Source organism: Xenopus tropicalis, chromosome 3 (assembly GCF_000004195.4).
Source record: "Xenopus tropicalis strain Nigerian chromosome 3, UCB_Xtro_10.0, whole genome shotgun sequence".
Taxonomy (NCBI): Eukaryota; Metazoa; Chordata; class Amphibia; order Anura; family Pipidae; genus Xenopus; species Xenopus tropicalis.
The window spans coordinates 112,273,417-112,300,309 of NC_030679.2; the positions used below are offsets into that span (position 1 = coordinate 112,273,417).

At 38.3% G+C, this 26,893-nt stretch overlaps 1 protein-coding gene across 1 annotated transcript in view; it reads left to right on the forward strand.

The window, feature by feature from the left end:
* Window positions 1-24,647, forward strand: part of st8sia2 (ST8 alpha-N-acetyl-neuraminide alpha-2,8-sialyltransferase 2) — an 80,590-nt gene extending 55,943 nt beyond the window's left edge. Inside the window, 2 exon segments of the mRNA NM_001078870.1 lie at window positions 5,998-6,291; window positions 23,014-24,647. Of these exon segments, the coding sequence (NP_001072338.1) occupies window positions 5,998-6,291; window positions 23,014-23,299 (580 nt within the window). The 3' untranslated portion in view covers window positions 23,300-24,647.
* Window positions 24,648-26,893: the final 2,246 nt, after the last annotated feature.

The window sequence follows — 26,893 nt, forward strand, 5'->3', positions numbered from 1 at the left end:
AGGCAAGAAGGTGTCCTATTAGTGCTCCTTTTAGCCCCCTTTAGTACTAGCACTAAACGCCCCTGGCTTTGGTAAATGACCCCTATACTGTTATAAACAACTATCATTGCATTATACACCTATAAAGATAGAACTGTCCCTTTAAATATAAATGTTGAGCTCTGCTCAAATTTTGCTAGCAGCAGCCATCCATTACTCTTCCACTGAATGCTTTCCTGGATGTTCAGGAGAGCATGATTTTGTATAATAGGATGCCAGCCAATCCCAAACTTATGGCTGGGCAACCAACAGCTTGATAGACATGATAGAGAACTGAAGTCCATCTTTCCCTGTGTCTGGCTACCCACATCCTACTGGGCTTCTGATCAAGTCTATTAGGGCATGAGCACTGCTTATTTGTTTTATGCCAAATTAATATCAAGTTCCATGTATGATTTATCATTGCCTACACAATGTGGGTGGTTAAAAAACTCTTATGTTGTAATCTTGTTCTTAAAAATAAAATTAAATTATTGCTTACATTTTTAATAACCCAATTGATTCGCAAAGGGTTGTCCTTTAGAACACATGTTATTGGGTGCTGCTGAGGGGTTAATAATGATGAATATTTTTTTCAACCCACTCCAAAATACATGTATGTAAATGTATAGAAATATTCAGTTTGCATGTATGAAAATAAGTGAAATACAATTTAGTGTCTCCTGTAATTTATACATGTATTCGAAGATAATCAGCTTTTCCAATGACAATATAAAGGCACGAGGCTCCGGCTGCATGCTTATGTGCAGGGCTCAGAGTTCCAAGGTGACCTGTGGTACATTATTTGTTAGAATATATAAGATACTGTTTTGAAACATAATTAACAAGTCTGAACCTACCTTCCCAGTGTGCAACCATCCTGCTGTTAAAAAACACCCTGCAGCCATCACAAGTATCATTACTGGTAGGCTGCGTCTCTGAATGTCATCTGATGCTCGGCTTTAGTGTTTCAGCACTGGCATGGTGGCACAAACTGCCAATCTTATGTCTTACCCTTAGCAACTAGAAGAGGCAGCTGGCTCCAACTGCTGTCATTGCAGCACTAAAAAGGTTTTGCTCCAAGGATGTAGGATTTTAGCTGTAGCATTTGTAGAAAGATTACGATCCCACATTGTAGCAAGAAGCCTTCAATCACCCAGAAGTGGAACACAGTAGATATGTCAGGGACAGCGATTGCTTTAAAATGAGGCTTGGACAGATGTTTTACAGTTAAATAGATTGATAACCTCTATAAATTACTTTTGACACCTAAAAAGTTGTTGTAAGGGATCATTATTACAGTTTTGCACTTTTGTGCATTGTAGGTGAAGTCACAGTAATCGTTGCTCCTGTCACACAGATACAGTAAATTTATATACTATTAGCTAAACTATAATTTACTATACTATTAGGTGGACAGAAGAGATCTTAAATAATTCCTTTATTAGACTCATCCTGAAACCATGAAGTGAAAAGTAGTGTAGCCTTAGAAAAGATTTGTTTTACTTTACTGCTGGTAAATGTGTTTGAACTTTGCCCGGAGGAATCCATTTGCAGGTACCCCTGTTACTAGGTAATATCACTACCAATATTAACAACAATGGTATCTCGGCAACCTTAAAGTAGAACTAAACCCCAAAAATGAATATTAAGTGACCTTATTTATAACCCATTGATGTAGAACAGTATTCTGTTGTTTCATTTCGACATCTTTAGTGAACTACTAATTTATAAAGGACTGAAAATTGTTCTATCCAATTGAAAAGAAATAGTTTGTGGGAAATAGTTGTCGAAAAGGTACCCCTGTTGCTAGGTAATATAACTACCAATATTCACAACAATGGTATCTCGACAACATTAAAGTAGAACTAAACCCTAAAAATGAATTTGACTAAAATTGTCATATTTTATACACTGTACTGACTGTGCTAGCTTAAAGTTTTAGCATTTCAATAGCAGCAGTGATTCAGGCCTTCGAACTTGTCACAGGAGATCCCCATCTTGGAACGTGTCAGTGACATTCACATGCTCAGTGTGCTCTGAGCAGCTGTTGAGAAGCTAAACACAAATCATCAAGCAGAAAATGAGATTGGCCTGTAATATAAGCTGATGCTACAAGCTTATGCTGATGCTGAATACACAGTTTTCTGAGCTGCCATGTAGCAATTATCTGTATTAATGACAATAATGAATATTATGAATATTATGGGTCAGATTTATCAAAATGTGAGTTTAGAGTTTAATACATGAAAACTCGGCCACGTTCTATTGATTCCTATTGGATTTTTAGAAACGTATCAAACGGTGAGTTCTAACTTTCACCCATTAATAAATACGCTTCTAAAATTCCCATAGGAATGAAAAGAGCACAGGTGAGTTTTTATGTATTAAGTTCTAAACTCACATTGTGATAAATCTGCCCCTATGAGTCGGCCCCTAAGCTCAGTAAGTGACAGCAGCAGAGAGCATGGGCAGGGAATCAACAGAAAAGAATATGGGGGGCTACTGGGGCATCTTTGGAGGCACAGATCTTCCCTGCTAAAGGGCTGTGGTTGCCTTGGGCTGGTACAGAACTAGAGATGTAGCGAACTGTTCGCCGGCAAACTAATTCGCGTGAACATCGGGTGTTCGCGTTCGCGCAAATTCGCGGACTTTTGGCGATGTTCACCATTTTGGGTTCACCGCGGTTTTTTTTGGCGGTTTTTTTTTTTTGCGTTATTTTTTTGCGTTTTTTTTTTTTTCCTTTAGTTATTTTTTGGCGGGTTTTTTTTGGCTTTTTTTTGGCATTATTTTTTGGTGTTTTTTTTGGCGTTTTTTTTTTTTGGCGTTTTTTTTACAAAGTATTTTTCAGAGAAATTTTTGCTTGATCCCCCTCCTGCATGCCACTGTCCAGGTCGTGGCACCCTTTAAACAACTTTAAAATCAGTTTTCTGGCCAGAAATGGCTTTTCTAGGTTTTAAAGTTCGCCTTCCCATTGAAGTCTATGGGGTTCGCAAAGTTCGCGAATATTCGCGAGTTTTGCCGAAAGGCCGCGAACGGGTCCGCGAACATTTTTGGCGATGTTCGCTACATCCCTATACAGAACCCCAAAACATAATGTGCAACATTTTTTCCCTACATTAGTTAAGCTTTAGTTCTCCTTTAACACAATGAATCCTGGCACGGAAAGTGTATGTGCAGAAAGCCATAAAAGTATAATTTATTACATTTATTATAAAAGATGATTGAAAACGGCCAAAAAGAGTAGCAAAAAAAATGCACAAACACTGTTTTTTGGAAGAAAAATCTAAAAGTTTTTCCAATAACAAAATATAGTTAAAAAAGCATAATGCCTGTATAGTCATATGATGATGCCCCCAAACCAGTGCTGAAGTGGAAGAGGCACTGTGCCCAGATCTACCAGCCCCAGATATATATATCTTGGGGTCTATAAAGCTCCTCAGTAACGTTTTTAGATATTCCTCCTTACAGACTATTCTAGTCTTTGTCAGCAGTGATACAGGTAACATCTGTAAGCAGAAGCTTTCTTGATACTTGGGAAAATAGCAACATGAATATATAATGTATATAAGTATATATGTATTTAGCTAGAAATATTTCTCTTATATTAATAAAAAGCCAAAAACATGGAAGTGGGCTGGTTTGTTTCCCACATGATAGGGCTGAATTACAAACAAAGGTGCTATATTGCATGAGTACTGTAACCCATAGTAACCAATCAGATCACTGATTGGTTTCTGTATTTGTATCCAATAAATATTTATTCACATGGTTTATTCTATACATCATTATTTCCCTACATATGTGTTTTTTTTTATCAGTGGAAGGCATTCTGATTGCTGTAATTAGGCAACTTAGGCAAAATGAAATAATGATCTCTGTTGTGCACATTTTATTGTACAGTAAAAGCAGGATGCTTGCAAGGCATCTTGCAGGTATGGGGTCCCTTTAGTTTTACACATTCTTTACATTAAAGAAATCTGTTCTTTAAAGAGGACGTGTCTCCTAGATCTCAGGTTGAGACCTAGGGTCCAAGGGAACCATGTTGTCTACCAATATTATAGTGTTGGCCACAACCGTCTTGGCTGACAATAAAATTGTTAAAAAGCTGAGCAGTATTATTACTGTTACTACTATACTTATATGTAAAAAGCTGAAAAAAGCTAAACTATATTGTCATTAAAAACCATGAAGAAAGTATTATGGGTACAAACAGAACCAGAGAATTAATGCTAACACCTTCCAGTATATTATACCTAGTGCTATAAGGGAGTGTGCAAGTAGGAGACAGCCAGGAGGTTTAATCATACTTTTCAGCTGTTAATAAAAACAGAGCTTAGTGAGCAAAGCATTCATTCATATTTATTTTTTGCACTAATATAACAAAATATTTGACACAATTATTCGCAGATGAAATCATTAAATGTTAATTAAGGCTTTGGCTGTGCTGGCACGAATTTCATTTAAAAACTAGATTTTGGAAAGATAATTGTTTTTGTAGAGATGATTATTTATCAGAAACCATCTATAATTTTCTGGCATGCTAAACCAGGCTGTGTGTTTCACAACCTGCTGGCAAATGGCAGTTATAAATATAAAATGTATTCGTGCCAAGGGAGTCTTCATGGAGTAAAGCGTTACATGGCTTTTCTGTTTTGGAAAGTGCAGAGCAGGAATGAGCCGTTACACACACAATACAATTAAACTCTTTGAAAAATGATTTTTTTCTAATGGGCTTCTGTGGCGTAAGAACAGAATTGGTTCCCAGCTGTGATCGTACCAGGCTATGAGATTTTTCTCTCGCTGATACCGGCTGTTATTACATTCTCAGTTTCCTCCTATTCAACAGGTGCAAGGTAGCACTGTGCAAGCTAAGAGTATTTCTGGGATCGCTCTTTGCACAGAGACTCTTATAATATGCAGCAAAAGCACCATTATATGAAATTACTGCTACTACTTATTTTTAACTTCATGAAAACCCCTTATGAAATATAATATTATACAGAGAATCATGCACCTCCAACTGTAACATATAAAAGAATATTAGAAGTCACAGAGTGCTTCTGTGACCATGTAAATGCTTAAGGGTGTTGGCCATGATAAAAATCATGAAACCCCTTCTAATATCTCCAAAATACACTGGACATGTTTGTATTAGTTCACTGATACGTATAGTTAGGAAATATATGCACTAGCAGAATACTACCCTCTTGTCTTTTTTGTGTATGTAGTTGACAGTAAAACATAAATCATGGTAATATTGTTAACTGACCTTATTTATAACCAACTGAAGTAGAACTGTATTCTGTTGTTTCATTTTGACATCTTTAGTGAACTACTAATTCATAAAGGACTGAAAATTGTTCTATCCAATTGGAAAGAAATTGTTTGTGGGGAATAGTTTTCAATACTGAAATAATATTTTGTCAAAATAAAATTACATTCACTGATAATAAAATGGGCCAGGGTACTATTCTAGTGAGTGCAATGTCATCAACTTGCCTCCTGTCTCACCACCCTTGTGGCTGCCCTGGGCCATAAAGTCAAAATTTGACTTTCACCATCTAAGTTTAGATTTACTGCAGTGTGGATACTCATAGCCCAGCCGTAAAGGGATAACTGAGAAGATGTAAAACAGTAAGGTGCTCACTAGAATAGTACCCGTGGCCAGTGAGAGAATGCCTGGCCTGGGTCTTAGGTTAGCGATCATGATCACTAAGGGATGTTTGGCACGTCCTTAATTAACCCTCACCTCATATTTTAAGCCAGAAAATGTTGATGAACAGTCTCAGTTTTAAAAAAACAAAATCATTAGATTTCCAGAGGTAGTATGTGTGTGCTTAACGTTGTTGACTTTTTGACTACCAGCATCTTAGTACAATCTTTGGATACCAAAAGATGCTGGTAATTGCAGGTCCACCGTCAGACAGAGAGGGTATTCATATTCAATGCAGTTGACAATAATTGGTTATTTTTCAGATGTAATTTGGCACCTGTTGAAGAGTATGCGACAGATGTTGGCACAAAGACCAGTCTTGTAACCATGAACCCTTCAGTTGTGCAACGTGCCTTTGAGGACCTGGTCAATGACACATGGAAGGATAAATTCTTGCAGCGTTTGAAAAGCTTAAATGAAAGCATCTTGTGGATCCCTGCATTTATGGCCAAAGGTGGAGAGGAAAGAGTAGAGTGGGTGAACGACCTCATCATCAAGCATCATATTAATGTGCACACAGCCTACCCTTCTCTACGACTTCTACACGCTGTTAGAGGGTAAGACATTCCCAGGCAATCAGAGCTTGTAGTCTGTATTTGGTTACAATATTCTGAGTGTCTCAAAATACATGGCTTGAATGTGGCAGCAGAAATACGTCAAACTGGGTTCTCAGATTTATTATATATTTATTATATTAAAATCAATCAATTAAGTGGCCAGCCAGCCTGCTATACATAATCCATTCAAAGAATACTAATAAAAATCCACTGATGAAAATATAAATAGTAAAACCAACAATTATTGTGCTTTAAAACACTATGGAGTTCATATTATCATTAATTAGTAGGGATGCATTGAACCCAGTTTTTCGGATTCGGCTGAACCCCCTAATCCATCATAAGTGATTCAGTCGAATACCGTACCGAATCCGATTTAGCATACGCTATTTCGGATTTGGAAGGATTAAATTTTCCACTTCTGTGTTCACACGGCAACATTTAACCCTTCCAAATCCTAATTAGCATATGCATATGAATTCGGCCGAATACAAACCCTGCTGAAAAAGGTTGATGAATACCAAACCGAATCCTGGATTCAGTGCATCCCTATTAATTAGTATAAAAGGCACATAAAGTCCATATGAATAATTAAAAATGGGAAAAAGTCTCAAACAAAGTCCTTAAAAAGTACATAAATCCCAAATATTTTATCTATATAGTTGATTTGATAGTATATTGGTATAATATGGAGTCGCTCTTCCTGTGCAGTGTGTTGCACTACAGGTTTTTATAGAAGCAATTTCAAATTACACCAATATCCTCTCAGATCAACTATATATATAAAATATTTTAGTTGTATGTGTTTTTTGTTAAGTTGGGACTTTTTGTCTTTTTAATTATTTATAGGGACCTTATGCAGGGGAGTTTTTGGCCCCTTAGCCGCCTGAGGCAGCTCCTCCGATGCGCCCCCCCCCGGCCCCCTGCGCTTACATTAACAGTGCCAAACAAAGGGGGTCCAGGGGGCCGCATCGCTAGTCTAGAGCAAGTGTATGAGGTGAGTTTCTCAACTCATGGTTGCAGCGCCCCTGACTTTATGGGGCTGATTTACTAATCCACGAACGGTCCGAAGGCGTTTTTTTCGTAATGATCGTAATGACTTTTTCGTAGCCGTTACGACTGTTTCGCAAAATGTCGCGACTTTTTCCTAGCGTTACGACTTGCGCGAATTGTCACAACTTTTTCGTAGCCTTCGCGCCGAGTACGAAAGTTTCAGATTCATTCAAGCTTCAGTATCGTGACTTTCCTTGAGCCAGGTTGGAGCTGCAGAGTGCCATTGAGCCCTATGGGAGACTTTCCTTGGGCCGGGTTGGAGCTGCAGAGTGCCATTGATTCCTATGGGAGACTTTCCTTGGGCCGGGTTGGAGCTGCAGAGTGCCATTGAGCCCTATAGGAGGCTTTCCTTGGGCCGGGTTGGAGCTGCAGAGTGCCATTGAGCCCTATGGGAGACTTTCCTTGGGCCAGGTTGGAGCTGCAGAGTGCCATTGAGCCCTATAGGAGGCTTTCCTTGGGCCGGGTTGGAGCTGCAGAGTGCCATTGAGCCCTATGGGAGACTTTCCTTGGGCCAGGTTGGAGCTGCAGAGTGCCATTGAGCCCTATGGGAGACTTTCCTTGGGCCAGGTTGGAGCTGCACAGTGCCATTGAGCCCTATGGGAGACTTTCCTTGGGCCAGGTTGGAGCTGCAGAGTGCCATTGAGCCCTATAGGAGACTTTCCTTGGGCCAGGTTGGAGCTGCAGAGTGCCATTGAGCCCTATAGGAGACTTTCCTTGGGCCAGGTTGGAGCTGCAGAGTGCCATTGAGCCCTATGGGAGACTTTCCTTGGGCCAGGTTGGAGCTGCAGAGTGCCACTGAGTCCTATGGGAGACTTCCAAAATCATGCTAAGTCTGAAAGTTTTGCCCGCCGGTTACGAGCGCTCAATACGAAAAAGTCGCGACTTTTCGCGCAAGTCGTAACAGCTACGAAAAAGTCGCGACAATTTACGATAAAGTCGTAACGGCGACGAAAAAATAGCAAAAAATACGAAAAAGTCGCAAAATGTTCGTTTCCAATCTGAATTTTTCCCATTCGAATTCGTGGATTAGGAAATCAGCCCCCTAGTGTGCCTTTAATATACTAATTAATAATAATATGAACTCCCTAATGTTTTAAAGTGTATGAATTGTTGGTTTTACTATTTATATTTTTATTAATGGATCTTTATTAGTGTTCTTTGAATGAATTAGTAGGCTGTCCAGCCACTTAACTGCTTTTGTATATAATAAATCTAAGAACCCAACATGACATATTTCCATTGTTATTTATAAGTCTACCTTTGACTGGTTAATACTACTGCTGATTGGTCCTCGGCAGTGTGTGGGTTCTCTTCAGCACTGCATTATTCCTTCAAGTGTTATTTCTGGAATGTGGCAGCCCAGATATTTTCTCCTGCTCACTAGAGGTAACAAACAAAATGCTCAGTATTTACATGTCATTTTGTATTATGATTATGTAAACTTAAGAATTTACCATCGCAGATGGGAAGATGTCCTGGAGGTGCTGAAAAAATCATTACATGAATAAAATACTGCAAGACAGAGCAGTCCTTTTACTAATACCTGATAATTAATTAGGACCTGTAGACAATGCTAAATTGTAGATTTATCAAAATGTGAGATTAGACTTTACCACAGGACAATTCACTCAATTTCTATTCATTCCTATGGGATTTTTAGAAGTGTATTTATCAAATAGCGAACTCTGGTTTTCACCCATAAAAAACCCATAGGAATGAATAGAAATTGAGTGAATTGTTCTGTGATAAACTCTAATTTCACATTTAGTATTGTTACAGAGTTCAGACACATACATATTTACAGCTATAGGAAGGAGCAAATATCCAAATGCAAGGAAGACTGTTAGACGCCTCCTAGTGGAAATTATACAAGAAGAGGCTTTTTCAATCTGTTCAGTAGAGTTGAACATAATGCTCAGAATTTGCTCACTGCAATGAAAATGCTACGTCGCATAAAATAAGATAACGTCACTGAATCATAACACATTTTTTTGTTATATATTTAGACAGCCACTATATATCTGCAGTAGGCTGGCAACTGATCACATTGGTTCCATGTATTTACACATTGCCTCAGTTCTTTCATGATCAATATTTTACATTGTAGAGTATTAACTTTTTATTGGATCGTAGAACTGTCAATCTTTGGTCTGAGCTTGCCTGCTGGATTAAGATTTGATCAGTGGTGCACTCCAACAGGAATTCTAGAAGCTAAGTCCAGTGGTACTGTTGTTGTATTGAGAAGCATGAGGCCACATACCAAGTAGCTGATTCCACATGTACAGCTTATGCTTTCTTCAGAATGATGAGAGCAGGATTTGTTGTAGCTACTTGGTCATGCTGATTCATTTGCACAATTGTTTTATTACTGGCTTTTCAACTCCCCAAGGTACAGATTATGCACATCCTTGCCTTTATATTGTGCCTCTTGCTTATACAACATATAATTCCCCCCCTCCCAACATCCTCTTGATGACAGATTTGAAGGGTCCCTAGAGCACTAGTTTCTGATAATGTTTGGCCCTAGTTACAATATATAAATATCAGCAAAGAAAGCAGGCGTTTTCTATATATCAAAATTTGAGTTTACTTTGCATTTGTGTACCTGTTCCTGTCTGTTAACTGTCCACATCCCTTGAGCTACAAGCTACACCCTCCAGCCTTAACCTGTTAGCAGGGCAGGCAGTCCCACCCTGTCATGCACCCTACTGCTGTATTCTCCATCCTTAGGCTTACTTTCCTGTAGACCTGTTCTCTAGTCTATAACAAACTGATGGAGTTGAAGGCATCAGAGCACTGGCCCATGGTACAAGCACAAATGCTCTTTTTCACTCTTTTTGTCATTGTCTCCAATGTTGGGGAGAAGTAATAGTGCAATATCCAGTGCTGGAATTAGGGAGGGATGTGGAGGGATGCCATCAGGTTGCTTTAGGCAGCATGCAAGAGTTTTGAATCCTGAAAGTTTTTTAATTGTAATACATTAACTTTCTTTTGCTCCTCTCTATGTATGTATGCAAATAAAATGGAGAGGTTAAAAATGTAATGTAAAAGAGCTTATAGAGAATTAAAGGAGAGAAAAGATTGCTAGAGGAGAAGTAGAGAAGAGATGGAAAAGTATTATACGGATGAAGAATAATATTAAATAATATGGGGTAATATAGAACATGCTGTGGTTGTGCTGTTTACAACGGACAATACACAGGCAGTTTACTGAACTGAATCGCCAGTCAAGAAAATTCATATCCACTATTTATATTTTGGGGTTCCTACATGTAAACTGTTTAGTAGATAAAAATTGCAAAATGGAATTGCTTCAAAATGGGTGAAACCCGAAAATGTTGGCTGCTGAGGCTTACAGTAGGTGTGGCTTTAATTGTAGGAGGGGCTTGTTTTTGTCATGCTGTGCTATATGCAGCGCACATAGCATCCCTCTTCTTTTTTCGCTCCAATTCAAGCACTGGCAATATCACTCTTTGATTATAACCCTTGGTGGTGTTTAATTGTATTAAATAAAACACACAAACTATCTAGAACTTTTTTACATAATATTTTCCTCCATTATTAGTAATAGTGAGGGACACCATATCAGTTCATAGTGCTCCACTAGAAATCACAGTGCTGCTCTTCTTGAATTCTTTCCTGACGCATTTGCAGAAATGTAATCAAAATAAATGGAAAAAAGTTGCCATAGATATGAACAAAATTAGCAGTTCTTTCACTTTGAATTTTAATTGCACATAACACATTAAAAAAATAAACTTTCTTGAAGGTGGAACATTATCTGACACAGAAATACATTTTTTAGTAGGAAACTTTATTACATATACTGCAAACTGGCACACACTACAGAAACATGAATCTTTTTTCATTTTTTCCAGGTCGTGCAAAACTGTTATGTTGTTGACATTTTCCCATCAAGAATAAGTTTATGCATATTTTATATTCTAGTTCTCAAGTAATCTAGTTCTTTATAACTGCTCAAATGATTTGTCTGTAGGGTAGGGGGTGGGTTCAAGTCAGGTGTTAGAAAGGGTTAAAGAAGGAGAAGGAAAAGAGAAGAGGTCAAGTAATGGGACTTGAAAAGAAAAGCAACTATAAACCTGAGCTTATATAATAGCTGTTAACAATAACAATAATGGTGACAATGTTACCAAGAATCTAAAACTATTGCCCGACAATTGAATACAGTATATAAAATAAACAGAGATAAATGGTGCTTATGCAATAGGATTTCAGGCTTCAGCACCAGGCGATTCCCTCCCTCCCATTTCCTCATTTATTAGTTGCATTTATTTCCCAAAATTACTCTCAGTACTATAATTGCCTAGTATTTTAAACATAATGCATTTTTGCTCAACGTATTTAGGAAAATGTCCAAACCTCAGTATGTTATAAAACTGGAAAGAATCCAAATGGTATGAGAAAGCAAAGTTATGAAAAGTAATTTTTCCTCGCTTGGGTACTAGTGATAACCCTCCTAAAACAATAACAAACAGCTCATTCAGCCATTTAGACATTCTCTCTGGCAAAAAGCTGAATCCCTTCCACACTAAAAAGACTCCAGGTGACAAAAACTTGGGGGCAGATATAACAAATATCGAAGAGGGGAATCCTGAAGTGTTCCCAGTAATTCAGAATTCTGCCCCATTTACAAAAACTTTTCAGATTTGACAAATTGACACATTTATTAAAGCTGATTCATCAAAATGCATCCCACTGCTTTGAAGTGTCAAACACCATTCTCCTGTATGGAGTGCCAGTGCTCAGTGCTGCTCAGCAGCTGTCTGAATTCTTATTCCCCGACGTATATTGCGTGTGGGGAGAAAGAATTTGGACAATTATTCATTTTAAAACCATATGGCAAACCAGCAGTTACCATGTTGTTTTTGACACTCATATCAATCTACACACAGGCCACACCCATTTGAAAAAACAAACTGACAGAGGTATCTGCAAATACCAATGTTTACTTGAGTAACTGAGTTGAGAAAACTCTAGATCCTGGTGATCTAATTCCCATCTGTCCCCACTCTTCAGACACTGCCACAATTTTATTGCATCCCCCTCCCAAGCTACACCAAATGGACTCCCAATAGCCCTTGGAAATCAGTACAGGGGACAAGGGGGTTTTGTGCATTGGGCTTGGTGGCTAAAAATGCATTGGTTCCCTGATTTTCTTTCCTTTTGTTTTGGAATACTTTGAATTTATATGGCTCCTCTGGCATTTTTCATCTGGCAGAGAAGCACCCAAGAAAAGTAAGAGAACTAAGGGCACTTCTTCCTTTGGTCTGCACTCTGAACCTTGTGCAAGATGACGTACTAATAAGAAGGAGGGGGGTGCATTGCCAAAAGCTGTATTTATGGTGTCAGCTTCAGGTTTATGTGTATATGTAGTTCCAAAACAGAGACCTTCAATAATTCATTGAAGCTGGAAATTAAATTAAACAGTCAACCTGCATGACTATAGACAGCCACCTGGGCAGTTTGGTGCTTGGTAAGAGTTCAGCACACCACCATTAATCCACAACCTGCAAAAGATGTTGTGTCCCGAAACGCATCTGATAGATGGGCCAATGTGCATTGTCTAGCACACAGACACTGCTACTAAAGTTGAATAATGAAACAGAATATATAAAGTCAATAACACATTGAATAGTTCCATCTCTTCTGCTTGTGATTCCCTTCCTACTGACCTCAACATAAAAGCTCTGCAAATAGCCCTTCACCTGTAATTATCACCCAAAAATACATTACGGAATGGGTAGAGAGACCTGTAGCACTTTCCATTAATGTCAGTGGAAAGTGACCCATGGACAGTAGTGGGAATTCTGCATTACACCACCATGTGTGATTTTTTCCCCAATGTTACTTTCTTATCAGTACTTGCAAAACTTTCAGGGTTTAACTTGCAAGAGAAACAGGCATTTGGAACATTTCAGTTGTTACACGGCAGGACTGCAGGGGAAACATAATTTTATCCATTGTTTCAATACATAAACCTGCAAGTGCTTTGCTCATCTATCATTTTTAGCAACATGACTTACATTATTAGGCTTTTCACTCTTGTTTCCTCACTACTCTGTGTCCCGCCTTGCCTAACTCCTGCCTTGGTCACGGTTTCCATGTTTGATAATGAGGCATAACGGCAAGGAAGCAAGATTTTTGTTACAAAGATGAATGCAAGCAAAGGCATGCTGCTATGTGTGTTCCAATTTTCTGAATAGGCCACATAAATAGCTTAAAATATATAGTTTGCCAAATAATGCCCAGGAGTTTGAGTACAATCTAGAAAGAACTGGCTTTAATGTGAGCACTACAGGCCAGGCATTGTTTGATTTCTGTGCTTTTCTTGCCCAGTGTAACTGAGTGTATCTCGCAACAGGAGACTATACAAGTCATACGAAGCATTAGCTTAAGGTCATATCTCGCTATAGAGGTAAGGCAATTTATTCTGGAAGCCTTAAGGATATATGAAGCTTTTCAGTAACTGCTTTTCCTGCTTCTATTGAATTGTTCTACTGTAATAGGCTCTTTAAACAAGCCTGCTTCTAACGTGGCCTTGTGCCGTATCCTGCAGGCCCCCTTATCTAATAGTATTCATACTGGACTTGCTCCAGAGAGTTTTCTGTTTAGCTGCTACTATACTGTATGCTGCTAATGTTTTGCGCTTTTAATAATTGGGCCACAGAGTCTCTCAGGCTTTTCATTGGCAAGATGAATAAGGCATCGAAGAAAAAGCACATTTGTCCTAATGGCAGGGTGCTAAAAATACAAATCTGGATATTATCCAGCACCTGCCATGGCTCAGCTAGATAGAATAAAAATATGTCAGATACTGAAAATGCAGGCAGGCATGCACAGCACAGATTAGCAGAGTGATAAATAATAAAAAGGCAAAAGCGGTAGTAACAAAATATATATGCATACATATATTTATACTTTTTCCATGCATGAGAAATTTGCTGTTATTGAATCGGTGTTATCATATTTTGAGATGTCAAATGATGCAAGAAGTAAGCTGTATTAATATTAAAATACTATTTTGCCAGTGAAAAGGATAGAGATCTGTAATGGTTAATCATTTAAAAATTGCATTTCTGAAGCATGGTACAAATGGAGGTAAACCAATGGACTCTCCAGCACCTAAGATAAGAAATACATTTTAGGACTTAGTTTTCCTTTTGCGTTTTGTCTGTACTTTGTGCTGAGGGAGCCACCACCCTGCTCTGCAGCGAGCCTTGCCTTGTGAGCAATGCAGTCATATATAGTGTGGCTATTTTACAATGGCCCAAACTGTCTGTACATGATGTCCTTATAATATACAAAAGCCATTAATATCCTGGAAATTATATCCTTATAACTGGTGCTTAGTGACATCAGTAATAATCAGTGTTTAGTGATGTCATTTAGGCACGTAATGCACCCCCTGTTGTAAAATATAAGGAAGTTAGAAGGTACCCTGGAGTTTCATGACCTTTATATAGCTTTCTGCCTTAAGCCTCAGGAGGGAATCATTTATTATACTATAAAAATGTTGTGTTCTGACTCCAGAACCACATTTATAACTTAAAAACACAGACAGCACTTGCTGCCATTCTTTTCTCCCAGTCCCCTCAGAAGTAACTACCCCTACACTGAATACAAGGCACTCACTTGCTTCTTGTCTGGTCCTGCTCCGTCTCCCTGTGGAACCACTTGCTCCCCCTCTAGTCCCAGTCTCACTACCTCCCCCAACTGGACCCACCTGCACCCTAACCTTTTGCTCTGCTCTTTGTAACCTTGCAGTGCATCTAATATGACCATTAATTCCACCACTGATGGGAGATAGGAAGGAAAGAAGGATAAAAGAAAGGAAGGAAACAGTAGACAGCATTGGAAGCAGAACTTGGAGCAAAGGCTTCATAGGAGCATAGGCTCCCAAAATGAGATACTGCACATACAAATTCTGTAGATTACAATAAATAATGCACCCCTACTCAAATTTATTAAATATATTAGTAGTCCACTTGAGATTACGTGACTATATGGAAGCATGTTCCGCAGGTGATTTCTAATAGCTGTAGGAATCATAGAACCAATGCATTACAGGGGTTACATTGCACACAGGATTACTTGTCTCCTTTTTTGTAAACATGTTCTTAGGGTATCTGACCTACTCTCTCAGAAAAATCCTTTGTTCCTAGCGGAATCTGTGCAGCTCTCTGCTCTCTCCTGCTCCCCCCTCCCATAAGAATTCATAAAACTCACTCCCCCCACCATTAGGAATGTGTAATTTGAGCTACCAATGGTTAAAGCTGCAAGCAGGAAGCTACTTAAAATGGCAGCTGCAATCTTAAACAGAGAAAGTTCTAGGGCTCTTTACTCAAGTATGATAAAGGGTTCTGCAAAATAAATAAAGCATTCTTGGTGGCACTAATGTGGCAAATCTATTGGCAGTAAAATGCCAAAATGACTTTCCTTCTCCTTTAAGGTATCTTACCCTGCTTATGTAGGGTATAACAGAAACAGAGCCAGGTATTGCATGCAAAGTGCAAGCTCAATAAGCAAATCTTCTCTAGTCTCAATGTAATGCTTCCTCCTAATTACTCCCAACAAAAAGAGATTCATTATACATTGGCATCGTACTATGGGCATTGCAGAGAGATTTTCACTGAGACGTGGCATGGGTCCCTGGGTAGAATATCTGCCTGTAGTGTTATTTCTTTTAAGGCACCACAATCTTTTATAAGGTGTAATTGAATTAAGCATATTCTGTAGCAGCTGCATTCTGCTCTGTGCTGCCACAGTCAATTATTTACTTAACACATCTCTGGAACACATATAGTGGCCTCATTCTGATCGGAGGCGCTTCTGGCTGGATCATTTTCTTGCTAAGAGCTGTGACCGGCTTATCTACCTGAGCACCTGCTCACAAGGATTCTCAGAGTGTTTGTAGTTTAGATTGTACCTGTAATGAAACAGAACAGCCTGACATTCCACCAAAGCACGAGGCCGTTCCTGCCCGCATGTAATTCTTCTCTCATTATGGAGGAAAAGATAAGTATCTGAAACACCATGTGAAGGTGTTAGGCATTTTCTCCAGGATCTTTCCTTAATTACACTTTGCTAATAGGATTTTTAATCCTTTCACAATGTATACTGTAATTCACTTTGTAGGGATAACTTACCAAGTCCCATGTTGGTGTTACTTCAAAACCCACCTATTATTGTGTCCCTCTCCTTTGCAAAATAATCATTTGTTGCTTTTTAACAATAAACCATATTTGAAAGAAATACTAGCTGGAATTAAAAATTGTCCCTATGTATATGAGATGTCCCTTTGCCTAAAACCATACATGAAACCCAAAAGATATGTATAGGACCAAGCATGTAATGGGCTCATACTAGGTTATTTCCTGGTATTTATATAGCGCAGACACATTTATACAGCACCTTGCAGAAATGATACATCAGTCCCAGTGGAACTTACAATCTAAGGTTATGAGAATATAGCTTCCCCAGACAAGTAAATGCAGAAAATCATTTATCATACCTATGCCAATTACAAGGGCCACACATACACACATACAGCCAATAGTTCACAGTCCATAGCTAACATCACCATCACAGCTTAGGGGCTCTGGCACACGGGGAGATTAGTCGCCCGCGACAAATCTACCCTGTCACGGGCGACTAATCTCGTGTGCCAGAGCCCTTACACACGTCAGATCAATCTCTAGTACCATGAGGGAACCATCAGTAGTTTTCACACCAGTCTTCCAGTCTTCTAGGCCTCTAGTTTTATGCTTGTGTCTCTAGTATTATATCAGACTAAAGACTAAGGGGCTGATTTACTAACCCACGAATCCGACCCGAATTGGAAAAGTTCCGACTTGAAAATGAACATTTTGCGACTTTTTCGTATTTGTTGCGATTTTTTCGGCTTCTTTACAAATTTTTCGTTACCAAAACGATTTTTGCGTAAAAACGCGAGTTTTTCGTAGCCATTACGAAAGTTGCGTAAAAAGTTGCGCTTTTTTCGTAGCGTTAAAACTTACGCGAAAAGTTGCGCCTTTTTCGTAGTGTTAAAACTTAAATGGTGCAAAGTTTCGCGTAAGTTTTAACGCTACGAAAAAAGCGCAACTTTTTGCGCAAGTTTTAACGCTACGAAAAATCGCCAGATTTTACGCAACTTTCGTAATGGCTACGAAAAACTCGCGTTTTTACGTAAAAATCGTATTGGTAACGAAAAATTCGTAAAGAAGCCGAAAAAATCGCAACAAATACGAAAAAATCGCAAAATACCGATCATTACGAAAAAAACGCAATCGGACTCATTTCGACCCGTTTGTGGGTTAGTAAATGTGCCCCTAAATGTAACACTTTGTGTGCCTTTCAAACATTGTGCCCCTAAAAGAATACATTTGGTTATCTACTGCATGTCCCTCCAACATAATATCTTCCCAGCAGTAAGCACTGTCCTATGGCAGTGTATCCAAAGTGTCCCCAAGACTGTCAGTGCTGTGAGGTCTAAAGCAGTGGTTGGGGGGTACTCAGTATGAAGGCCAGTTGGGGTGAGAATTACTTTTTTAGCAATTAAGTGGGACTCCTAGCCTAAACCTGCTCTGTCATGTCTAATACTACAGTGCACTTACAGAATGCCTCACTGCAGTACCCTTAGGTTCGCACTAGCCTACACCCAAATGCTTCAGTTTCTAACTGGTGCTCAATCGGGGTCCTGCCCTAAACACTCAATGCTTGTTGAGGCTAAGGCTGCCTTTCCAACTACGAAACACAAAAAGAAATTGCCATTGCTCAGTCTAACCCCACGCTGTGGCGCTGGCCAGCTGCTAGTAAGACCCTTGTGCCAGCGCTCAGTAATAGGCACTATAGGACTATGTATAATGACATGGCACGTGAGCTTACATATTTTGTGGGGTACTAACATTTAATTAATAAGGCACTGTGGAGTAGATTTTTTTACTTTTGATAGTCTTTTTGATTTTAATATATGAACATTTTTTACTACTGGAATGCGAAATTGATACTTGAGGTTGTGTGGGTGGCTGCTGGGTGGCTTAACTGAAAAAAGGTGCAGCTTAAGCTGACTGTGTTTTCTAATTGTGATTTTTAAAACTCTTTCTCCTTAACATTTATCTTAACACTGTTTTCCCTCCAAGATCCTTAAGGTTTGAGGTTTTATAGGATAATTTAGTCCTCTAATAAGTATTAGGCAAGGTAAACATTGAGACCGCAGCTACTTGATATCTGCCTTATCTTTGCTTTAATCAATCAGTAAATACTGAGATAGTTAAATACAATTGGGATATCTCCACACCTCTTGAATCTTCCTTTTCTCTCTATAATACCTAATAAGGTGAATTATCAATCAATAATTTGGCTGATAGTTTGTTAAGTCATTGATTCAATAGTATTTTATTTATTTTTTACTTTTTAATAAGAAAACCACACATTTATGGTGATATTTGAATTTGTGGCACTAGCACTTTTCTAATTAATGGTTTTGAAGGAATAGCACATGTATTTGGTTGGATTATTATTATTATTATTAACATTTATTTATAAAGCGCCAACATATTCTGCAGCGCTGTACAATAAGTGGGTTTCATACATTGGACATACAGAGTAACATAGAAAGCAATTAATAACCGATACAAGAGGTGAAATGATGATTTCTAAAGGTCTTATTAAGTGAGATTATAAAAAACTGTCACTCTACAAACACCTGCATATTTTTTTATCTAATTCATTCAGTCACCAATTGATGGTTTTTGATGAGAAATTGTGAGAATAAAAAACTATAGCACTTCCACTTGGTTGAATTAAATAGTTTTTTAGAAAAGGGCTTTTTTAAGTTACAGTATTGAAAAATCCAGTACTTTCAAATTAATTGCACTTTTCTTATTTAGTTAGCACAAATCACTTGAATCAATTAATAAACTCATGATTGGGAAGTTATTGTTAAAAGTGTTTTCTAATTAATGGCTTATCTTCTTATTCTTCATCTAACACCTAATTTTTGTCAAAATTATTATCTAAGACAAACCATGCGTTGGCAATTTTTCTCCTTTTTGCCCTTTCTGACTCCCCTAACTCCCTCTTACCTCTGAGGCAAGCTAGCACAAACTCTCCTGTCTTCTACTTAGTCCTAACAGGCTGCAGTCTCCCACTTGGTCTGACTCATCTAAACGTCAGCCTCTCAGTTTCCTCTCAAGGCAATTGCGGCGCCGCGTGTGCCATCCCACCGCCGATTTACATTCTCGCTGATGGGATGGCATATCGGGGAGATTAGTCGCCCACGACAAGCAAGATTTATTGCGGGCGACTAGTCTCCCCGTGTGCCAGAGTCCTATGGGTTGGTGTCACCTGCTGAACAAACTTAATTTTGACTAACTATATATATATTTCACCTCCTTTACATATGGTCCTAGGTATTCTTGGAACTATGGCTATATGTGTTGAAGGGGCATCACTTGTATGGTTGCAGGAACAGCACATCAGTAAAAAAGAACAGGACTTCACCTATGTTTTATTCACAACCGATCAGTTTTAAGGTTTCTTGTAGCAAAACTTACTTTGTCATTCATCGGAACTCAAAGTAGTCATTAGCAACTTGTAGTCTTCAACAATTGGGAATTTTCCCCTTTGGACAGACATGAATCAATAATACAGCAAAAAAAAAATCCAACACAAATATCAGTGTCACTTTTTCAACACTTCTTTTGTGGTTCCTTTTGCCCTTTCAGCAGCAGCAGCTCCTACCCAGCTCCAGGTCTGAGAGAGAGAGAGATGCTTTTCTTCCATTATTTTTTCAGTAACTGTGCCTCAGCCTCTTTAGCTATTGTACCCAATAGGCGTTGGGTGTCTTATTGCAAGGCAATTTATGTGTTAATGATCCTGTGATTACTGTGGGTCACTTGGCAGGCAATGAAGATAAGAACTAACTAAATGTGTTGATCAGAGGGAAGCATAGACTGCCAGGCAGTGGAACTTATAGAGTGCTTTTAAGGGCTCTGGCACACGGGGAAGATTAGTCGCCCGCGATTAACTCCCTGTTCGCGGGCGACTAATCTTCCCCGTGTGCCAGAGCCCTAAAAAGTAGTGAAAGCTGGTGTTTATGCCATGTTTGTATATTAATGTGTACAGTATATATTTGCACCACATGTAAAACTCATTAAAAAAAAGTGCTAGTATACACCCTGCATTAATTTTTCCCTGTTATATTTACAGTATTTGTGTTGATACAAAGCAGCACTATAATGTTACAGCTTTATGTACTCTCTTTAATATCTCTCCTGTCTGGTTTTTATAAATACATCACAAGAAATTACATTAACAGATTTTTGGACAAGCTTTATGCCCTAATGAAGATCAGTAAATGCGTGTGCATTCAGGCACTAACATTCTAACTTGAATATGCAAAATTCATTATTTCTGTTTTCATTTCCCTCATTGTAGTCTCTATGGTGACCAGGAAACACAGAAAGAGAAATGTAAAATAAAAAGAGGCAAGGTCTTCACTTACAAAGTATCTTTAAGAGTTAACCTATTATCTGGTTACATGATAAAGAATGTGTCTAATGTAATATATTGTGTATTTAGGGGGTGATTGCCCAGTAAGTGTATGCTTGTTTGAAGGGATTATAGATCTGAGCTCCAAGTTGTATATATCTGAAAAAGTATTATTTTCTTTTAATTATAGATATATCAAGAAGAGACACATTCCCTCTGTTGTGCCCCATTAAAAAGGTACAATTTATAAAGATTGTGAATGCGGGGCTGACATTTTTGTAGCCCCACATAAGGTAGACATTTAACAGAAATATTTCTCTCTTCTTGTACCATGTAAAGGGGAATGTTGGAAGGAAGGGAGATCTTCCTTTTTGCATTTTGGATTAACAGGTACAGGTTGTAGCCTTTTGCAGTTGTTCCTATGCATTCCCTTGTGTAGAGCGCAGTATCCTGCTAGTATTCTCCACACATATTCTATAACCTTGAATTTATTATTGTTATTTAGTTGGCATTGTTCCTTTTTCACTCTGTTGGAATCAAATGGATGAGTAGTAATAAGAAAGTAGACAACAAAACACATTCTGTACTAGCATAATTATTGGTTTCTGCCCTAAAACTAGACACATAGTAATACAAAAATACAAGAACAAGTTCCTATTTACATTAAAAAAGGGAAAATATGAAAATGAATGCTGTGCATTTTGTTGAAAATATCGGCATGCAATACCATTACTGAAAACTACTTAATAGATCCATGTTCATTTTTATTGAAACCATTTTGCCTGAATATGTACAATTATGTTGCAACAAGATTTCTGGAAATGGCGCTGACAGCTCAGAAGGGCACAAACCAACACCAACCAGAACAGACCAAGCGGAACACCTGTAGAAAAGCCCATGCAGACATGGGGAGAAACTCTTTGCAGTATTTATTTATTTATTTATTTTAAAGAAGCATTTTCTGTATAATATTCTAACCAGTTTGTCCTTGGAGAACAATAGAGTCTGGAATGCCTAGCAATAAAATCTTTATTATGCAGCTCAATATAAGTATATAGAAATGCAAGAAGGCGTTTTGCCACTGTGGTGCTCATTTTCAGCAAATGACGTTGCCTTTCATTGTGGGCTTCTTTTTTCTGCATGCCTGAATCCTAGCAGTCATCCCAAACTCACCCATGTTGAGAGGTTTATATAAAAGCATTTGATAGGCTTTTTTTTTTATTTCGGTTCTTTGCCGTCTGTATGGTGTTTAGCATTTTTTCTTTGTTTATACATAAGGTTGCTATTTTATTTATAGAAAGTATTTGTAATGGGATTGAATGAAAAGTGTATTTTCCATATATCATCTAAAGGTTAGTGCTGTGCCAGTATATATTTTAGTTCTATGCTATGACTAGAAGTTGTTAATTTCTTTTCTCTCTCTCTTCCCCCCTTACTTCCCTCTCTCCAGTCCTTTTCCCAGTCACCATAGCAAACAGCAAAGCCAGAAGGTGGAAAATGTGCTTTTGCAATGTCAGCAGAACCTTAAATCACAAAAAAAGGTCTTTTATTCATGTAAAATTCTGAACAGGGCAGGTGTTGTACGTTGTCAGGGGCTGCTGCTTCTGGTAAAATGTCCATATTTTTTCATCAGAAATGCATTCCAACCCCCAGACTGCTCTAACACAAAAGGGATAAGTGTAGGGATAGTAAGGGGGTGATGGCAGCAGAAGCTGCAACCCCAAAACGCCCCTGATCATAAAAGACTGTAGGGCTGATGTATAAATACAGTGCAGTGTCCAAAGTGCAATTTTTGACACAATTGGCATGTTTGGATGAACACTATCAGTAAATGTGTTATAATGAAAGCTGAGAAAAAATAAAATTATATAATATATAATACATGATTTGTACAGGGCAAATATCCTGTAATTATATTTTATATTGTGTATTGTTAGTAGTAGGTAGGTAAATTCAATAAAGTGTATTGGTTTGTAAGATTTTACTTGTAAATACATTATCTTTTTGACCATAAACAGCCATAACTCTTTTCAGCCTGTGTTGCTAGGCATATTTAAGTTTATATAGCACAGGCAAGGCCTAATTTTGGTGTTCACCCAAACTACAGTGGTTCACACAATGTGTAGTAATACATTTTTCATTTTTTTCCCCCAATAGGTACTGGCTGACTAATAAAGTGCATATAAAAAGACCAACAACCGGCATCTTAATGTACACTCTGGCAACCCGCTTCTGCAACAGAATCTACTTGTATGGGTTTTGGCCATTCCCCCGAGATCTCCACCAGAACCCTGTAAAATATCATTACTATGACAGTCTAAAATATGGATACACATCTCAAGCAGGTCCACATGCAATGCCCTTGGAATTTAAAGCACTAAAGAACCTTCATCTCCAGGGGGCTTTGAAACTTAATGTTGGCGAATGTAGAGCTGCAACATAGCACTTCACTTAGCGCATGACTGCATCACGAACACCAAGTTGGACAACAATAGGAGGAAGATAGTAACACAGTATTTGTCCAAATGTAAAAGCGTTATGATGGAGGAATTGGTGATCCCAAGTAGGAAAAAAAGGCCTTGTTGTGGAAAAGCTACAACTGGTGAACTGCAGCATATAGGAGACATAGAGGTCTATAGTTTTTAATCCCATCAATGCTCAGAGACCCGGCACATGCGGTACAATTTCTATGTCTTGTCCACGGTTCCGTCTGGAAATGTTTCTTATAAGCAATCATGTACTGAAAATGATCCGTTGTATGATTTTGTTTACATTGTAACTGTCCCCCTTCTTTCCCCTTGAAGTTGCACTTGATCTACATTAGCAAAACAAGTGGTACTTGCACTTCTATCACTTGAAATGTGTGGATCTTTGGAACACACAAAAGGCACTAAAAGACTGTTGTGGTAACTGAAAATGAAGTAGGAACATGGAAAATAGGAATTTCGAACTCAGTTTCTACCAAATCCATCGAGTACTGTTGCTTTAGACAAACTTGTGTTTGTATCTATAATTGACTATAAATATTTAATGTGAATGTCAGAACAATCATAGTGCAAACATGCTCACTATGTAGGAGTCACGCAGCAAAGGGGAATGTATGTTATAGATGTATTGAAAACCAAGAATTGTTCGTCCTGTACCAATCACAATGTAATACACAATAGAATTAATGTCACCATGTCACAGACTTCCTGAAATTCCTTCCAGAATTTCTCCTGTTTCTGACAGTGCCCTTGGAACATTTAATATTCCGTTTACACTACGTTGAACTTTACAGAGTAATTCAGATCTTTAGTTTAGTTCTCCAGCTGTTGCTGAACTAACCCCCCCTTCAACATTTGCCAACAATCGTAAGCTGTTAAGTGATATGAGCTGTTATATGGCAACATGGTGTAGAGTCATCAGTGGAAAATCCCTTATCTAAAACTTTCAACTGGAATTGTAAATGGAACTGTAGAATAATAGAGGAATACACGTCTTAGGAGCAGCTTGTAGAGTATGACTGATACATACCAGTCCAGATGTTCAGTATTTGAGGTTATGCTTTAGATATCAGGTGTAGCACTAATTAATATGACAACATGTTAAACTGTCTAATAGTTTCTGGTTTTCTGAAGTTGATAAATGTGATCCTGGATCCTTATGGGTTTGGCTTAGTCTTGACCTGCTATTTTGTTGTTTGTGAACTGGGTAGCAAGAGGTACCATAATTTAAAGTTTTGTATAACTCAAGATGCTTTGTATTTGATGCTCTTAATATCTTGGGACAATTAAAGTCAACTATAAATAGATGGGCTGGCATTTTTTTCCCAATAACCATCACAGGAAAGTTGAAGATGCTGTGGCCGCTCCTTTGTTGAAGTTAATCTCACAGCACACGCTTTTAGATGTCATGAGGGCTGTCTTTCAACAAGGAGACACAGGTTGGTTTGCGGTGAATTAAAGTGTCACTGTCTCTTCCTGGTATCCCACAAACGCACTCCACTCGTTAAGAAATATCCCCAATTCCATGGCCTATGCTGTTCTGTTGGCATTTAAAATTATGATGGTTATGTTTGCAATACCTTTGGGTTCTTCACCAAACAGAACTTAAGGAAGAAGATGTAATACATGGGTGACCAGTTAATGTAGTAGGTAACTTTCTATGACTAAAAATGCAGGTGTTGTGAGAAAACATGCTGCGCTAATCAGATCTGTATTGTATCCTATATTATATCTTAACAAACATGGACGTTTCTCCTAGACCTGCAACTGCAACACTGAAATCTTGGCTTCCTAATGTTGACACTAATTGATATTTTAACTACACTGCTTTGCATCTGTGGTTTGAGGGGGTCCTGTCTGCACCTCAAATCAAAACATTATAACCAACTATTCTTTTCAAGTCTATGGAGTGTGTATTTACTGATGCAAGAGCACACACTCTCCTATATGGTTTCTGCTGCTAATTATCTTTAGTACAAAGTTGGATTTTCACCTCAACGGCAAATTGAGCTAATGAGAAGGAAATCTACAGAAGGTTAGTGTGATGTACTAAACATCTGCTTTTGGATACACAAAGTATCACACATGAGCAAGCCATTCTAAGTCTGAGCAGTGTTACCGCCTGTATAATTGTTGCCATCTTTATGCACGATATTATTGTGACCATTTTCGTGATATTTGTGATCATTAGAAATTATTGTATCTAATCCAAATTTTACCCATTTCGGGATTTGAACTCGTACTTTGATGAATCAGCCCCTCAGTGTTCAGCTGAAGGGAGTCAAACTCCTGCTCACATAAATAATCACAGGATTTCGGTAGCGCTAAAACTAACTGCAGTCTTAGTTATTTCTTTGAGTGAGGAGACCCTCATTTCATTTGTATGCAAAGCAAAAGGAATCCTAAGAAGAAAACGCAGTTTAAGTGCTAAAATGTATATTCACTAAAGCTCACCCACTGGGGTTTAAAGCATAGCTAGGGCAATGGTTAAGTTGCCAACTGCAGTCTAGTATCTTTGATCTGTGATATGCCCTTAAATGTCTCTATTCCGTGGCAATTTAAGTGAAGTATCATTCTAACTACAGTGCCTTATCATATCAATAATAGACAAAGCACATAAAGAGTAAAAGGATCTTTAACATGTCAATTCACAACAAAATGTCAAGAGCTTGCTGTATGAATAGTTTAATCAATGTTACTTTACAATATAAAAGGATACGTAAGGTTCATTAATAATGTTTCGATGGGAAAAAGAGATCCATATGCCATTAATGTTTCAAATGCACAGGCCATTTTCCCTACAGTCACTAAAATATATTGTTGTAAAATAAACATCACACGCTGGCTAAACTGGGATTTCTAGGGGGCTGTATAGCATAGAAATAAATATGCATGGGCTGTACAGACATGTTGTAGAGCATATTCTCTATTGGATACTAAGCTAAAGTGTCTCTTACAGCTAATGTGATACACAAGTGGGGTAGGAGGAATGACATCTCTGCTATACAAGCTATTTAGGCTACATCATATTTCCATTTCCATCGCTGTAGTTAAAATAATTCCTGAACCACTTAAAGCTGGAGAGCCAGATGGGGAGTGTCACTATAAGCATGTTGCAGTAGGGGACGATGTATATTTGGTGTTCAGATGATCCTGGTTTGTATTAGGCATTAGGTTTGTATATTTAATTATCCATCCTACTCTTCCTTTACACTGTTACCAATCTAAGCCTCCTATACCCTTAATGATTGTAACTGTCCTCGGATCCTTGAAAGACTTTAAGAACATACCACTGGTACTAAAATAACTTTCTTTATTGGTAACATCATCAGGATAGGGAATCAGGAACAAAGATGATCAGTTTTATTAATATTGTTGCGATATACGTGCAGTAAGTGCGCGTAGAATGCGGTAGAACTATTTTCGCCTCATAGGATCTTAAGGGCAGTTTCATTACTCTGACATGCTCTCTGAAGATTCTGTCTCTAAGATGGCTGCTGGCATGTCTGGCTAGATTCTAGAGCTCCCAGAGTGAGGCTGGGTTCTGATTG